Here is an 18,349-nt window from a genome sequence, read left to right on the forward strand (position 1 = left end):
ATTCAGGCAAATAGAATAGTGTGGTGAGCGAGGGGACTCACTGCGCTCCCTGCCGGCATTCCACCTGCTGGGATCCCAGCGTCGGTCTCCTGAATGCTGGGATCCCGAACGGCGGTAAAGCATACTGAACCCATATTTACGTTGGCATTAAAAGGCGACACTCTGGAGACTCCAATGTAGTGAAACCACCACTGTGTTTCACTACATTGGAGTCTCCAGAGTGTCGCCTTACTGGAATATGATATATATATATATATATATATATATATATCTATATATATATACAAGCAAAAAATGGGAGCACTCACCAGTCTTCATTAAGCAGAATTTTAATTACAGTCTCATACCAGACAGAGTCGTATCAACGTTTTCGACTCAGGAGGGCCTTGCCCCGGTCACCACCACGAAGCAAGGGTGGTATGTGATCTATCATTCTGTATCTGATGGTGGTTAGGGCATGTTTAGCTAATACAAAATGGCGAGCGACCGGCTGGTCACTACTGCCCTTTTGTAGAGCTAATCTAATAGATGACCGCTCCGGCACGCGCACTGAGCACAATGGTGGGGATATAAGGTGAGTGTTTGTTCATGTTTGTTTATATGTCTTGAGGAAAATTTAAAATAAATTGAAACGTTGACAGTACCGGAGGGCTTATCATTTACCACATTTACTGAGTCCAGAGTGCCGGGCATCCACCCTACTACTTACACGTGAACACGTCAGCACGTGCATCGGACCAAGCTACCTGCCTACCAAAGAGTGCCGGACCATTACATACCTATATATATATATATATATATATATATATATATAATAAGATTTTACTTACCGATAAATCTATTTCTCGTAGTCCGTAGTGGATGCTGGGACTCCGTCAGGACCATGGGATTAGCGGCTCCGCAGGAGACAGGGCCCAAAAATAAAGCTTTAGGATCAGGTGGTGTGCACTGGCTCCTCCCCCTATGACCCTCCTCCAAGCCTCAGTTAGGATACTGTGCCCGGACGAGCGTACACAATAAGGAAGGATTTTGAATCCCGGGTAAGACTCATACCAGCCACACCAATCACACCGTACAACTTGTGATCTGAACCCAGTTAACAGTATGACAAACGTAGGAGCCTCTGAACAGACGGCTCACAACAATAACAACCCGATTTTCTTGTAACAATAACTATGTACAAGTATTGCAGACAATCTGCACTTGGGATGGGCGCCCAGCATCCACTACGGACTACGAGAAATAGATTTATCGGTAAGTAAAATCTTATTTTCTCTGACGTCCTAGTGGATGCTGGGACTCCGTCAGGACCATGGGGATTATACCAAAGCTCCCAAACGGGCGGGAGAGTGCGGATGACTCTGCAGCACCGAATGAGAGAACTCCAGGTCCTCTTTAGCCAGGGTATCAAATTTGTAGAATTTTACAAACGTGTTCTCCCCCGACCACGTAGCTGCTCGGCAGAGTTGTAATGCCGAGACCCCTCGGGCAGCCGCCCAGGATGAGACCACCTTCCTTGTGGAATGGGCCTTGACAGATTTAGGCTGTGGCAGGCCTGCCACAGAATGTGCAAGTTGAATTGTGCTACAAATCCAACGAGCAATCGTCTGCTTAGAAGCAGGAGCACCCAGCTTGTTGGGTGCATACAGTATAAACAGCGAGTCAGATTTTCTGACTCCAACCGTCCTTGAAATATATATTTTCAATGCCCTGACAACGTCCAGCAACTTGGAATCCTCCAAATCGCTAGTAGCCGCAGGCACCACAATAGGCTGGTTCAGGTGAAACGCTGACACCACCTTAGGCAGAAACTGAGAACACGTCCGCAGTTCTGCCCTGTCCGAATGGAAAATCAGATATGGGCTTTTATACGATAAAGCCGCCAATTCTGATACTCTCCTGGCTGAAGCCAGGGCCAGTAGCATGGTTACTTTCCATGTAAGATATTTCAAATCCACCGATTTGAGTGGCTCAAACCAATGAGATTTGAGAAAATCCAAAACTACATTAAGGTCCCAGGGAGCCACTGGGGCACAACCGGGGGCTGTATATGTAGTACTCCTTTTACAAAAGTCTGGACTTCAGGAACTGAAGCCAATTCTTTCTGGAAGAAAATTGACACGGCCGAAATTTGAACCTTAATGGACCCTAATTTGAGTCCCATAGACAATCCTGTTTGCAGGAAATGTAGGAATCGACCCAGTTGAAATTCCTCCGTGGGGGCCTTCCTGGCCTCACACCACGCAACATATTTTCTCCAATGCGGTGATAATGTTGTGCAGTCACCTCCTTCCTGGCTTTTACCAGTGTAGGGATGACCTCTTCCGGAATGCCTTTTTCCCTTAGAATTCGGCGTTCAACCGCCATGCCGTCAAACGCAGCCGCGGTAAGTCTTGGAATAGACACGGTCCCTGCTGAAGCAGGTCCCGTCTTAGAGGTAGAGGCCACGGATCTTCCGTGAGCATCTCCTGAAGTTCCGGGTACCAAGTTCTTCTTGGCCAATCCGGAGCCACGAGTATCGTTCTTACTCCCCTTTGCCGTATAATTCTCAGTACTTTTGGTATGAGAGGCAGAGGAGGAAACACATACACTGACTGGTACACCCATGGTGTTACCAGAGCGTCTACAGCTATTGCCTGAGGGTCTCTTGACCTGGCGCAATACCTGTCCAGTTTTTCTGCTGAGGAAGTCTGCTTCCCAGTTGTCCACTCCCAGAATGAACACTGCTGACAGTGCTATCACATGATTTTCCGCCCAGCGAAAAATCCTTGCAGTTTCTGCCATTGCCCTCCTGCTTCTTGTGCCGCCCTGTCTGTTTACGTGGGCGACTGCCGTGATGTTGTCCCACTGGATCAATACCGGCTGACCTTGAAGCAGAGGTCTTGCTAAGCTTAGAGCATTGTAAATTGCCCTTAGCTCCAGTATATTTATGTGGAGAAAAGTCTCCAGACTTGATCACACTCCCTGGAAATTTTTTCCCTGTGTGACTGCTCCCCAGCCTCTCAGGCTGGCCTCCGTGGTCACCAGCATCCAATCCTGAATGCCGAATCTGCGGCCCTCTAGAAGATGAGCACTCTGTAACCACCACAGGAGAGACACCCTTGTTCTTGGAAGTAGGGTTATCCGCTGATGCATCTGAAGATGCAATCCGGACCATTTGTCCAGCAGATCCCACTGAAAAGTTCTTGCGTGGAATCTGCCGAATGGAATCGCTTCGTAATAAGCCACCATTTTCCCAGGACTCTTGTGCAATGATGCACTGACACTTTTCCTGGTTTTAGGAGGTTCCTGACTAGCTCGGATAACTCCCTGGCTTTCTCCTCCGGGAGAAACACCTTTTTCTGGACTGTGTCCAGAATCATCCTTAGGAACAGCAGACGTGTCGTCGGAAACGGCTGCGATTTTGGAATATTTAGAATCCACCCGTGCTGTCGTAGAACTACTTGAGATAGTGCAACTTCGACTTCCAACTGTTCTCTGGACCTTGCCCTTATCAGGAGATCGTCCAAGTAAGGGATAATTAAGACGCCTTTTCTTTGAAGAAGAATCATCATTTCGGCCATTACTTTGGTAAAGACCCGGGGTGCCGTGGACAATCCAAACGGCAGCGTCTGAAACTGATAGTGACAGTTCCGTACCACGAACCTGAGGTACCCTTGGTGAGTAGGGCAATTTTGGACATGGAGGTAAGCATCCTTGATGTCCAGGGACACCATATAGTCCCCTTCTTCCTGGTTCGCTATCACTGCTCTGAGTGACTCCATCTTGATTTGAACCTTTGTATGTAAGTGTTCAAAGATTTCAGATTTAGAATATGTCTCACCAAGCCGTCTGGCTTCAGTACCACAATATAGTGTGGAATAATACCCCTTTCCTTGTTGTAGGAGGGGTACTTTGATTATCACCTGCTGGGAATACAGCTTGTGAATTGTTTCCAATACTGCCTTCCTGTCGGAGGAAGACGTTGGTAAAGCAGACATCAGGAGCCTGCGAGGGGGAGACGTCTCAAATTTCCAATCTGTACCCCTGGGATACTACTTGTAGGATCCAGGGGTCCACTTGCGAGTGAGCCCACTACGCGCTGAAACTCTTGAGACGACCCCCCACCGCACCTGAGTCCGCTTGTACGGCCCCAGCGTCATGCTGAGGACTTGGCAGAAGCGGTGGAGGGCTTCTGTTCCTGGGAATGGGCTGCCTGCTGCAGTCTTCTTCCCTTTCCTCTATCCCTGGGCAGATATGACTGGTCTTTTGCCCGCTTGCCCTTATGGGGACGAAAGGACTGAGGCTGAAAAGACGGTGTCTTTTTCTGCTGAGATGTAACTTGGGGTAAAAAAAGGTGGATTTTCCAGCTGTTGCCGTGGCCACCAGGTCCGATGGACCGACCACAAATAACTCCTCCCCTTTATACGGCAATACTTCCATGTGCCGTTTGGAATCTGCATCACCTGACCACTGTCGTATCCATAACATCTTCTGGCAGATATGGACATCGCACTTACTCTTGATGCCAGAGTGCAAATATCCCTCTGTGCATCTCGCATATATAGAAATGCATCCTTTAAATGCTCTATAGTAAATAAAATACTGTCCCTGTCAAGGGTATCAATATTTTCAGTCAGGGAATCCGACCAAGCCCCTCCAGCGCTGCACATCCAGGCTGAGGCGATCGCTGGTCGCAGTATAACACCAGTATGTGTGTATATACTTTTTAGGATATTTTCCAGCCTCCTATCAGCTGGTTCCTTGAGGGCGGCCCTATCTAGAGACGGTACCGCCACTTGTTTTGATAAGCGTGTGAGCGCCTTATCCACCCTAAGGGGTGTTTCCCAACGCGCCCTAACTTCTGGCGGGAAAGGGTATACCGCCAATAATTTTCTATCGGGGGAAACCCACGCATCATCACACACTTCATTTAATTTATCTGATTCAGGAAAACTATAGGTAGTTTTTTCACACCCCACATAATACCCTTTTTTGTGGTACTTGTAGTATCAGAAATATGTAACCCCTCCTTCATTGCCCTTAACAAGTAACGTGTGGCCCTAAAGGAAAATACGTTTGTTTCTTCACCGTCGACACTGGAGTCAGTGTCCGTGTCTGTGTCTGTGTCGACCGACTGAGGTAAAATGGGCATTATAACGTCCCTGACGGTGTTTGAGACGCCTGGACAGATACTAATTTGTTTGCCGGCCGTCTCATGTCGTCAACCGACCTTGCAGCATGTTGACATTATCACGTAATTCCTTAAATAAGCCATCCATTCCGGTGTCGACTCCCTAGAGAGTGACATCACCATTACAGGCAATTGCTCCGCCTCCTCACCAACATCGTCCTCATACATGTCGACACACACGTACCGACACACAGCACACACACAGGGAATGCTCTGATAGAGGACAGGACCCCACTAGCCCTTTGGGGAGACAGAGGGAGAGTTTGACAGCACACACCAAAACGCTATAATTATACAGGGACAACCTTCATATAAGTGTTTTTCCCTTATAGCATCTTAAAATATATAATCATATCTCTGTTTTAACCCTGTTTCTGTAGTGCAGTGCAGGGGAGAGCCTGGGAGCCTTCCCACCAGCATTTCTGTGAGGGAAAATGGCGCTGTGTGCTGAGGAGAATAGGCCCCGCCCCCTTTTCGGCGGGCTTCTTCTCCCGTTTTTCTGAGACCTGGCAGGGGTTAAATACATCCATATAGCCCCAGGGGCTATATGTGATGTATTTTTTAGCCAGAATAAGGTATTATCATTGCTGCCCAGGGCGCCCCCCCCAGCGCCCTGCACCCTCCGTGACCGCTGGTGTGAAGTGTGTGACAACAATGGCGCACAGCTGCAGTGCTGTGCGCTACCTCATGAAGACTGAAAAGTCTTCTGCCGCCGGTTTCTGGACCTCTTCACTTTTCGGCATCTGCAAGGGGGTCGGCGGCGCGGCTCCGGGACCGGACTCCATGGCTGGGCCTGTGTTCGATCCCTCTGGAGCTAATGGTGTCCAGTAGCCTAAGAAGCCAATCCATCCTGCACGCAGGTGAGTTCACTTCTCTCCCCTAAGTCCCTCGTTGCAGTGAGCCTGTTGCCAGCAGGACTCACTGAAAATAAAAAACCTAATAACTTTTTCTAAGCAGCTCTTTAGGAGAGCCACCTAGATTGCACCCTGCTCGGACGGGCACAAAAACCTAACTGAGGCTTGGAGGAGGGTCATAGGGGGAGGAGCCAGTGCACACCACCTGATCCTAAAGCTTTATTTTTGTGCCCTGTCTCCTGCGGAGCCGCTAATCCCATGGTCCTGACGGAGTCCCAGCATCCACTAGGACGTCAGAGAAATATAGGATCTGGTTAGCATATCGCCGTTCGGGATGCTGGCAGTTGGAATACCGGTGTTGGAATCCCAACACTGGCCAGTAGATTGACGCTGGGATCCCGACATTGAACACAATGCTGGCGCCAGAACTCCGACTGACGGCATCTCGATCGTAAGTATGGCGGGGAGGGTAAGGGTTAGACTATGCTTGACGAGGGGAAGGAAGGTAGGTTCACTATACTACAGGAAGGGTTAAGTGGGGGGAGGCTAGGGTTAGGCTGTGGGGAGGGATGGTTATGGTTAGGCTGTGGGAATGGGTAGGGAGGGTTAGAAAGGTAGAAGGGGAGGGTTAGAATACTTACCTACCAGGTGTAGGGATTCTGCGCTTTGGGATGCCGCTGTTGGTCTTTTTTGAGTACTGGCATTACAAGCACCAGGATCCCAATGCCATCCCATAGCTACATGTGAGATGGGACAGCTGAGGAAAGGTTGACTGGCCGCCAGGGTAAGTATGGGAGTGTGGAAGGGGGATGGGTGAGGGGTTTGTCTATACCATGATGGGGGAGGGGGAGGGGGAGGGGAAGAAATTAGGATGAATGCGTGGGATCCACCTGGGATGGATTGGGAAGGAGGCACGATGGGAGGAAGGAGGGGGATTTCAGCCACAAAAGGGAAGGGAAAGGGCTTGGGTAAATAGCAGAGAGAGGGTAGAGCCAAGCAGGGGCATGCATTGACTGAGGTGACCTATTTTAAACTAGTACATACTTACAAAGAGATATATATAGTTTCAAGTCACCAAATATAATGAACATCTTCATTGTGGCATTGCATTCCTTTCTATAAATCACTGCACTACAGCTCTTCCGTGATCAGCAGCAGCAGCCACATACCGCAGCTCAGTCAGGATCATCAAGCATTATTTCACGGACCTGAGCTCGGCTACTCCAGCTGTGCTACAGGGCGGCACATGTTCCAGTCACCCTGCGGGATGTGCGCCATGATATCATGGAGCGGCAGTGCGGGAGAGGTCCAGAGGCAGAAACCGAAAGTGAAGCACCTGCTGTGCCGCTATTACCGCATTTAAATGCGGTATGCATAAATGCGGTGATAGTGGCGCAGCAGGAGCCTTCTCAAGCTCTTCCTGCGCTTCATTTTCAATATTCCCGGTTTTTCTACCCCCGGGCAGGAACAGGGGGAAGCGTTTGATGTGTGAGTGTACGGGACCTTATGCGGCCATAGGAAATGCTGGGAACCTTTTTTGATGGGGTCCCATTATTAATCCGGATCTGACACCCCCACACCCCCACCACCACTACACACACCTGCACCACCACATATACACACTACACAAACCTCCACCACCACATATATACACACACACACACACACTATACACACCCACCAACCACATACAGTATACACACGCAGCACACACTACACACACACATAAAGTACACACACAACCCCATCACCACATATACACACACACACAGCACACACTACACACACACATAAAGTACACACACAACCCCATCACCACATATATACACACACACACACAGCACACACTACACACACCACATATACACACACACACAGTACACTCTACACACACAAAGTACACAGACACCACCACATATACACATCCCAAACACTATACACATTTAGGATACACACACATTAATCAAGAAGCTATTAATTTAACCTTGCCAGGCCTTTTGTAGCGGCAGCTGAGCTCCCTGTGCAGTCTGGGGAGGGGGGGGGAGCTTAGGCCTGTGAGTCACTCACAGCAGGACCCCAGAGAAGGAGAGGGAGGGGCAGCCAGCACACTGCCTGCACGGCTCCTGCTCCGTGACACCTCAGGTGAGAGTACTGGAGCCGGAGGAGGGGGCATGGGAGAGTGGAGGCCGCTGTCAGTCTGTGACAGGAAAAAGTTTTTTCCTGTCAATGCTGCCAGGCTCCTGTGGGCCTATTTTCAATGGGGGGCCTGGAGCTGCAGCTCCATCCGCCCCATTGTTAATCCGGCCTTGCCGGTGCTAGGGTGTTTGGCACCCTCCTGCAAACTATACATTTTTGGCACCCTCCCTCTATTAACTTAGAAAGAGACAGTGTCAGTCACAAAAGAGATGTGGTCTCACAAGGAAGGTGTGTGGACACACAATAGCACCTCACAATAGTTCCTCCAATTCAAATTATGCCACTTTGTAGTACAATCTTATTCACATTATACTGCACGTAGCCCCCATGATTCATATTACACGACATAGGGGGGTATTCAAGTTGGTCCATTTTTTTCGCCTTGGCGAAAAAACAGGATTTGTTGCTTTTTTTAAGGCAAATGTGGATTCACCCTATTTTCCCATATTTTCGCCTAGGTAAAAAATTCAGCAGGGGTAAAAAAAACATGTGGATCGGCGAATCCACATGTTTTCTCACCCCAAAAAAAAGTTGTAAAGGCATTGGCGAAAATTCCTTAAAAATGGTCGAAAATGGCCTGCAATTGAATAGGCAGGGGGCAAATTCAACAGCTCAGAGATTACGCTGACGGGGAGTGAGGGCAGGGGCACTGACAGGGAGTTAAAGTGAGAGTGAGGGCATGGGCGCAGTCGGGGTGTTAAAGGGAGGTTGAAGGCAGGAGCACTGAGGGGGGCGATAAAAGAAGGGTGAGGGCACCCTGAGAGGGGAGCTACAGGGGAGGGTGAGGGCAGAGGTACTGAGGGGGGAGTTACAGGGAGGGTGAGGGCAGGTGCACTGAGTAGGGAATTACAGGGAAGATGAGGGTAGGGACGCTGAGGAGGGAGTTACAGGGAGGGTGAGGGTAGGGACGCTGAAGGGGGAGTTAGAGGTAGGGTGAGGACACCCTGAGGGGGAGGTACAGGGATGGTAAGGGTAGGGGCACTGAGGGGGGAGTTACAGGGAGGGTGAGGGCAGAGACGTCGAGTGCAGTACAAGGGACGGGGAGGAGGTGGAACTCCAGGGGGTTATAGCATAGCGCAGTAGTATGATGAGAAGTGGGCGGAGAAGCAAGCGGAAGTTGCCAATGGGCTGGCGGCTTACCTGGAGGTGAGGAGTGCGGGCCGGAGGATGTGCAGTGCAGCAATAAGCATGCAGCTGTATTACAGATCGGACTGACACTACACGCTGTTCCTCACACTCAGCTTCCTCCATCACGCCCTCTCCAGTCTTAAAGGAGAAGGAACTACTGAAGCCCTAACAATTGGCATTACACAGAGCCCTGGCAACTTGTATTACACAGCCCTGGCAATGATCATGACACCTGTGCAAGAGTATGAACTCCTGGCAACTAGCATGGATCCCATAGTATGAAATCCCTGGCAACCAGCATGACACCCAGCATGTGAAACCCCTGGCTAAAAGCAGGTAATTTAAAGCAATTAGAAGCTTTACTGTAGGGTACCACACCCATTTTAGTGAGTCCACGCACTCTTGCTGGAGCTCGCAATTTTTTTTTTTTTTATATCTATGGGGGGGGGGGGGGCATTCATTTTTTTTTTTACTGTCAATGGGGGAGTGGGGGGGGCATTTTTAAATCTCTCACTGGGAGCCAAATTGGCTAGAAACAGCCCTGCACACACTGATAAAAGATACGCGGTTATTTTCCTAGCCCTAGTCCTACCCATGGACTCCACTGATTGCCGATATGTTATTAGTTACAGTATATGCTAGGCAATATTGCATTGTATTGTGTTATTATTATATTGTACAGTTATATTTTAGCTGTTATATTTGGAATATGTAGTTTACTTGGTTATATTGTGTTCAATGTGTGTAATTGTTAACAATAATAAGTCTATAGGGGGATACACACGGAGAGATCAGTGCTTAAAATCTAAGCTATCTGACTTTTAAGCACAGATCTGCCGTGTGTATGCCCCCCAGTGACAGCGATGTGTGGCCCCGCGCATCGCTTTCGCTGGTGCTAGATTGGTCTGCATGCAGGCTCAATCTAGTGGGTCGCTCACTTCAGCGCTGTGTGAAGTGAGCAGCCGCCCGTTGTCGCACCACCTCGCTCAGCACATCGCGCTGTGATGAGCGGGGGGAGAGATGAGTGCTGAGCGGTCTGTGTTAAGATCGCTCAGCACACATCTCTCCCGTCAGTACTGGCCTTAAGCCAGAGTGTTATTTAACATAGTTAAAATAATTAATTGTAGTCTAATGGTGCACATACACTCGTGTGATGCCCCGTGACGCGACATCGCGGGGCATCGCACCTGGACTGCCAAAGTGATTACCATTTGATCATACAATAGATCACATGGTAATCAAGTGATGGGCATATTACCGCTGAGTGGGAGCGGCCTCCATCCACTCCCGGCAGGTGCCCATCGGACATCGCAGTGCGATATATAGCATGTGTTTTTAAAAACACATGCGTCGCACTGCGATTCGATAAATATTAAGTGCAGCACATACTATCTTGAGATGTGAGATTCGACAGGCATCGCGTCGAAAGGTACCTAAAATGTGCATACAATCCTTGGATTTTTCTCACAGATGCGGTCGAAATCTAAGGTTAGCACCGATTATCTCACAAGTGTATTAGTCCCCTAGCTGCACAATCAGATGTGATTAGGATGAGTAGGTTAAAGGGGGGTACACACAGAGAGCTCCGTGCTTAAAATCTAAGCAATCGCCGGTGCTAGATTTTAAGACAATCTAGCACATTGCTCATTTCGCCCGCTGGGTGAAATGAGCTGCCCTCCCGTCAACCCCCCTTCCTCGCTCAGCACACATGCTGAGCGGGGGGAGAGGTGTGTGCTGAGCGGTCTGTGACAGATCACTCAGCACAAATCTCTCTAGTGTGTACTGGCTTTAAGTAGTAAACAGTTTATGTATGGAGCTGCAGGTAACCTGATCCTATACACCCCATTGTGTACAGGAGCCCAGACACCTCAACTCCACTCCTCTGCGACCTCCTAACTGACCTGTTTGTGTTATGAATAGACAGGGTACGATATAAAAAGAGCAGTGACCTCTACTGGGGACAGAGGGATCTCCACAGAAGGTCAGAGAGTAGATGTACTTCAGAAGTGCAGGCGCTGACATTGCGGTGCCATCAGTGGTGAGAATTCATGGCGAACGGCGCTGTGTGAACTGGTATCCCAGGCCAGGGGACACAGAGTTACTGCCAGCATGTAGCATCAGGAGACCGCAGGCATTTGGAATCCCACACTACTGTGGGGACTTAGTAAGTAAGATACCATTCTGGCTTGCAACTGTTAACGTTATTGTGTACTGTGGGCCTAATTCAGACCTGATCGCTGTGCAGCGATTTTTGCAGCCCTGCGATGAGATACTGTAGTTGCCGCCCACTGGGGGAAGTGTATTTTAGCTGTGCAAGAGTGAGAACGCATGTGTAGTAGAGCTGCACAAACTGATTTTGTGCAGTCTCTGCGCAGCCCAGACGTATTTTGATCACTTCAGCCTGTTTGGGAATGGAATTGACGTCAGACATCCTCTGTTCAAACACTTGGACATGCCTGCATTTTTCCAGACACTCCCTGAAAACGGTCAGTTGCCACCCACAAACGCCCTTTTTTTGTCTGTCACATTGTGTTCACCAGTGCGATCGCTTTTTTCGCACCAGCCCGTCGCTATGCACCGATCCCCGTTGCTGCAGTTGGTTGCGCCTGTGCATTGTGGTGCATACGCAAGGTTAGTTTGGACCTGATCAAAGGCTGTGAGAAAACGCATCCTAGCGATCAGGTCTGAATTAGCCCCTGTGTGTGTATATTTACAATAAAGGGCATTTGCCATTTTATTAAACAGTTTACCTGAGTGACCAGAGAATTAGTATCTTCACACTTAGAATATGCAACACAATTTAATTTGGGACTACCAGAACTCTATATATTTAAGTAAACACTTTAAAATGTTGGTGGCACATGGACATTTCAGCGGAATATTACATTATTCTTTCCATTTTATAGGAACTCTCAGCTACCTCTACACGAGTTGAAGAGTGCAGTAAAGTCCTTTCAACAGTGAGCGTTGTTAATTAGACTATACACTTCACTTAAAAATTAAATAAAATTAAACAAGTTAAACACTTTAGAAATGAATGAGATTGGCTTACTTCTGCACACTGGAATACTTTCCCATTCTCCATTGCTACAAAGTGCATCAGCTTCCATAGCTGGTCCCAGAGAATAACCAGATTTACATTTATATGATGCTCTTTCACCAGATACATATCTGTCTTTCCCACGTAGGAGATCAGCATTGTCTACATTTGGTGCAGGTCCACAAGTTGTATCTTAAATTATAAAAAGAAGTGAAAACACAATGAATACCTGTTTTCAGAATTTCATGTAGTTTCTTTTTTTCCTGGCAAAAGTACCTGTAGTATGAAATGTTGTTGGATGCTGTATTGCAGAGAGTCAAGAAGGAGTGAGATACAGTACAGTAGGTGGCTGTACATAAGTTACTAAAGTAGTTTGGAAGCAAAGAGGAGGAGAAAAATAGGGCAGTATTTGGAGAAAGTACAAATATTCATGTGGCCGGTGGTCAGGAGACCGACGGTCACATAACCTCCCCCTACATCCTGCCACCTCACAATCCCAACAGTCGGCATGCTGACCAACAGGGACTATTCCCACTCCTGGGTGTCCATGACACCCATAAAGTGGGAATAGAACCCGTGACTTGCTGCACTCGCCCCTCCCGGGATCCCGGCGTCGGTATGCTGACCGCCGGTCAAGCATGCCACGCCTGTGGCAGATGGTTTCCTTAGAATTGGTAGGAGTGCTAGTTTGAAGGAGGATGGAAATTCAGGATGGAAATAAATGTTTGAGTGATGTTGATTATGTCTTTCAAGTAGATGGCAAAATCAAGGAATATGAAGAAGTAAACTGGTAGTAGGTGCAGGCAGGCAGATAAGTGAAGTTGAAAGTAGCAAGAAGGACCATAATGTGTCAATATTATGTATACTTGTGGCTCATCCACAAGTGTATGTTTATATATGCACACGTATAGAGCATCTGGAGAGAATTCACAGTGCTTCACGTTTTCCACATTTTGTTATGTTACAGCCTTATTCCAAAATGGAATAAATTCATTTTCCCCTCAAAATTCTACACACAATACCCCATCGTGACAAATTTATTAAAAATAAAAAACTAAGAAATCACATGTACATAAGTATTCACAGCCTTTGTCATGGGTCTCTAAATTGAGCTCAGGTACACCCTGTTTCCACTGATCATCTTTGAGATGTTCCTTCAGCTTAATTGGAGTCCACCTATGGTATATTCAGTTGATTGGACATGATTTGAAAAGGCACAAACCATATAAGGTCCCACAGTTGACAGAGCACGCATGAGCACAAACCAAGCATGAAGTAAAAGGAATTGTTTGTAGAACTCCGAGACAGGATTGTCTTGAGACACAAATCTGGGGAAGGTTACAGAAAACTATCTGCTGCTTTGAAGGTCCCAATGAGCACAGTGGCCTCCATCATTTGTGAATGGAAGAAGTTCAGAACCACCAGGACTCTTCTTAGAGCTGGCCGGCCATCTAAACTGAGCGATCAGGGGAGAAAGGCCCAATTCAGGGAGGTGACCAAGAACCCAATGTCAGAGCTACAGCATTCCTATGTGGAGAGAGAAGAACCTTCCAGAAGGACAATCATCTCTGCAGCAATTCACCAATCAGGCCTGTATGGTAGAGTGGCCAGACGGAAGCCATTCCTTGGTAAAAAGCACATGGCAGCCCGCCTGGAGGACTCTCAGACCATGACAAACAAAATGTTATGGTCTATTGAGACAAAGATTGAACTCTTTGCAGGCGTCATGTTTGGAGGAAACCAGGCACCGCTCATCACCAGGCCAATACCATCCTCACAGTGAAGCATGGTGGTTGCAGCATCATGCTGTGGGGATGTTTTTCAGTGGCAGGAACTGGGAGACTAGTAAGGATAGAGGGAAAGATGAATGCATCAATGTACAGAGACATCCTGGATAAAAACTTACTCCAGAATGCTCTTGACCAAAGACTGGGGAGACGGTTCATCTTTCAGCAGGACAATGACCTTAAGCACACAGCCAAGATATCAAAGGAGTGGCTTCAGGACAACTGTGTGAATGTCCTTGAGTGGCCCAGCCAGAACCCAGACTTGAATCCGATTTTACATTTCTGGAAAGATATGAAAATGGCTGTGCACCGACGCTTCCCATCCAACTTGATGAAGCTAGAGAGGTGCTGCAAAGAGGAATGAGCGAAACTGCCTAAAGATAGGTGTGCCAAGCTTGTGGCATCAAATTCATAAAGTCTTAAGGGTGTAATTGCTGCCAAAGGTGCATCAACAAAGTAATGAGCAAATGCTTTGAATACTTATGTACATGTGAATTCTTTGTTCTTTTATTTTTAAGAAATTTCCAAAAAGCTAAAAAAAAAACCTTTTTCACATTGTTATTATGGGTATTGTGTGTAGAATTTTGATGGGAAATATAGGATTTTAATTACCTACCGGTAAATCCTTTTCTCGTAGTCCGTAGAGGATGCTGGGGTCCACATTAGTACCATGGGGTATAGACCGGTCCACCAGGAGCCATTGGCACTTTAGGAGTTTGAGAGTGTGGGCTGGCTCCTCCCTCTATGCCCTTCTTACCAGACTCAGTCTAGAAACTGATAATGTCAGTAATATTACCATTAAACATAAGCTATGTATATTCACCTTGGAGCCGTAATGGCCTTCAGACCACGTGCTACGCACTTAGTACGCTATTTGTGTACAAAGACTTTGCATGTTGTACGCATGTAACGTACACACGCAGAGCTTAGTGTACGGAATACACGCAGCGGGCGCACACACAGTGGATAACCTTTAAACCTTATTAATACAACACAGTGATGATATGTTTAAACCTTAAACCTTAATGATAAAGTACTGCAGCGATGTAACGCTGGGAAACCTTAATAATGTGTATGCAGTATGAGCGATTGAGACGCTCACGGAACCCCTAGCAGAAATGTGAATAAGACAACCAGTTAGTTTCAAAACCTTAGCAGCTCCAACACTGCTGTAGAAAACAAATATATTTAAAAGATAAACAATACACTTCATACACTACAGGCTAACATAAGAATCTAACAGTATAACAGAGAAATAAATAGTGGCTACAGATAACATACCATACGTGAGAATACTTGCATGCGCAACCCGGATCCAGTCCTCCAAGTATCAAGTAGATAGTTGTTGATGAGAGAGAGTACTGGCCGGTCAGGGAACAGTGGCCTTTTTATACACAACATTCATTCACAATACAATGGCCACTGTAACCTTATTGTTCATTGGACAAAGGGATGTGTCTTTTCATTACAAGAAAGGTCATAGGTGGGTTCGAACAGGTGGGCAGTGTCTTTCCTCAACTGCTCTTGTGGGTGGCATCCTACGGAATCCCGCCGCATGTGTAATTATCAGTAAATACATTTAATGCTCAAAACATACTACTGTACATATCTATACGCAGGAGCGAGCGATCCCTTCCTAACTAACACCAAAATGTTACCCTCAAAATACCCTACAGCTGGATACTAAACACCACCTTCCAACCTTTACCTGACCATTCCTATCATGTAAAGAGGAATCCCTCGGTTCAGGAATATCTTAAACTAAACATAGTTGCTGTCGTTGTCTAGGGAAACATTACCTACAAAATGCACTATATGAGGTTAATATGTTGCGATCAAGTCACCCGCTACATGCCCACAAACTCTACCATAAATGCACATACCACGCGCCAGAGCGCACGGCCGTAGAAGCACTGTTACGCAAAGTGCGAATATGCGCACGCACGGCAGAGTGTGTGCACGCGCAGTGGGCATGTGAATGGGGTTAGTACAAGGCATGTGAATCATGATATTTTTCGACTTTGACAGTCCACCCTTTAGCAGTCAACAATAACTGCCACTATCTAAACAATTCAAGCAGAAATATATATATATATACCATGAAATACCTATTTATGATTGGGAGTAGGGAGGAGAGGAGAAGATGGGAAAGGTATGACCTAGTGAGATAGTAAAAGCATGTGTGTATGGAATCCATGTCTGAGGGTCATGTATCATCGTGCCGTACATGTTTTAAATAAGCTTCAAGGTATTGCGAAGTATACATTGAATCCTTCTTATCCCATATTAAGGGTCTGTGGATGGGCTGACAAACTCTACCAAGCTCTTTTTGGCTTTTGGTTACAACAAATTGGGTAGCACATTTAGTTGATGATACATGAGGGGGGAAACATATGTGGATGCTAATATGTGAAAGTCACCTGTCGACTATGTGTGGTACTACCTGGAGGTTGTAGAGAGGAAGATAAGAAACATGTGTTATAAATGCATTCGTATGATTATGTATGTGATCGTCCTTGGGCGTCTGTTGAAGTCTTGTTTGATGTCTTGTCTGATGTCTTGCTGTATCTTTGCTGTAAGTGGCAAGCAAAGTTTTTCAAGTGTCCATAGAAAGTTAAAGTCACTAAAAGTTCATAAAAGGTTCATCAAAGGTCTTTAGAGAAGTACGTCACAATCTTCTTTCAGGTGGGTGTCTTTTTACCTTGGAGAAAAACAAAGGAGAAACGGGTGAAAGAAACGGATCGTGGAATCATGTCTTATCACAACATTATTTCAATTGATGGGTCATAAATCAAACCAGTTGGTATTACAATGTCCTCACTCATCAGACTCATCACTTTGGTACTGCGCTTGCAATTCATTAAAGTCCGAACACATCTGAATATCAATACAATCATTATGACAACTCCCAGGATACACAAGAGAAATTTTCCTACATCCATGATAACGCCTTGAACCCATTCTCCTAAACCTGAGAACCAATTACGTGGGTTCAACCATGAAACCCAGCCGGTCAGTTCATTACCCACAGCAGCGAGTGTAAGATTGTGCCTCCTTCGGAACTCCCACTTCAATTGCAAGATATCATCCATCTTTTGATCTATGACCTCGGTCGGGTCCTCAGTGCTGTTAGTAATATAAATACAGCACTTTACACCATACTGAGTTTCTAGGGTGACACAATACCCGCCTGCTACTGCTGTGAGGTAATTAAGAACCATCCTATGCTGGATTAGCTCTGTTTTGTAGGCTTGCAACTCCCTCCCAGTATACCTGAACGTGTCGTCATACATTTCGGTGATATTGTCTATCAGGTTCACTAGCGAATTTATATACCTAAAATGTATAACTCCTCTGGCGGTACGGGTGATATATATTGCGAGAAGGAATTGAATCCCGGTGGATTCGTGAATCAGATCAGAGGCCGGATGCTCTGTACTCTCTATAAGGTGCCTTTTAACGATGTGTTCGTAGTGAGTGCGAGTGTAAGGAGCTTGAGCATTGCGGTGAATGTCTTTGATTTTGTTATGGGTAATGGTCATTACTTCAGGCAATACTTTTCCAACGTAACACAATCCCTCTGAGTTTGGGGCAAGCCACTTATACGCCTTTCTCCCGCATATCAAATATGCGTCATCGGGGAGAACATATGGGACAGAATATGACATAACCATATTGCAAACCTTCCATGTGGATTGTCCTATCCCTAACTCTCTCATCTGCTCAGTACACGTATCAGGTTGTATGATATGTGCACAGTATCCTGGTGATACTTCTCCAACTCGCATGATCCTACTTCCTAGAGTGTACCTATACCGGTAATATTTTCCACTTTCGGTTATCTGGCGTATAAGCTCTGAGTCTATGGGCATTCTGTCGGCTCTGTGTGAAAATGTCATGGTTTGATTATTCCACGACACTTCCCAATTTCCCGGCATTCAGGGATTGGAGATGTTAAAGCATATTAAGGACCTATCCACATGGTATTGGTGGAGCTTCAAACTAGGAGGACTAGAAATATTAAATCTCTTGTCCACCGGCCTCCCACCCCTTAATTCAAGTACCTCACCTATCGTTAAAGGGTATTGTACTAGTAATGACTTGTTATGACCTTGAAGTACTTGAGAGCACACCCAACAGTCTGTGTGATTTAACACTTTACCTACTAGTG

General features: G+C 46.7%; 1 protein-coding gene across 4 annotated transcripts in view; it reads right to left on the reverse strand.

The window, feature by feature from the left end:
- LOC134957932 (complement factor H-like) overlaps nucleotides 1-18,349 on the reverse strand; it is a 1,300,757-nt gene that overhangs the window by 386,287 nt on the left and 896,121 nt on the right. For all 4 annotated transcript variants that reach the window (XM_063940180.1, XM_063940181.1, XM_063940178.1 and 1 more), the window contains one exon: nucleotides 12,404-12,583. In XM_063940180.1, coding sequence (XP_063796250.1) covers nucleotides 12,404-12,583 — 180 coding nt within the window. The remainder of the gene's footprint in view (nucleotides 1-12,403; nucleotides 12,584-18,349) is intronic.

The sequence above is a fragment of the Pseudophryne corroboree genome, chromosome 9, assembly GCF_028390025.1.
Source record: "Pseudophryne corroboree isolate aPseCor3 chromosome 9, aPseCor3.hap2, whole genome shotgun sequence".
In the NCBI taxonomy this organism is placed as follows: domain Eukaryota; kingdom Metazoa; phylum Chordata; class Amphibia; order Anura; family Myobatrachidae; genus Pseudophryne; species Pseudophryne corroboree.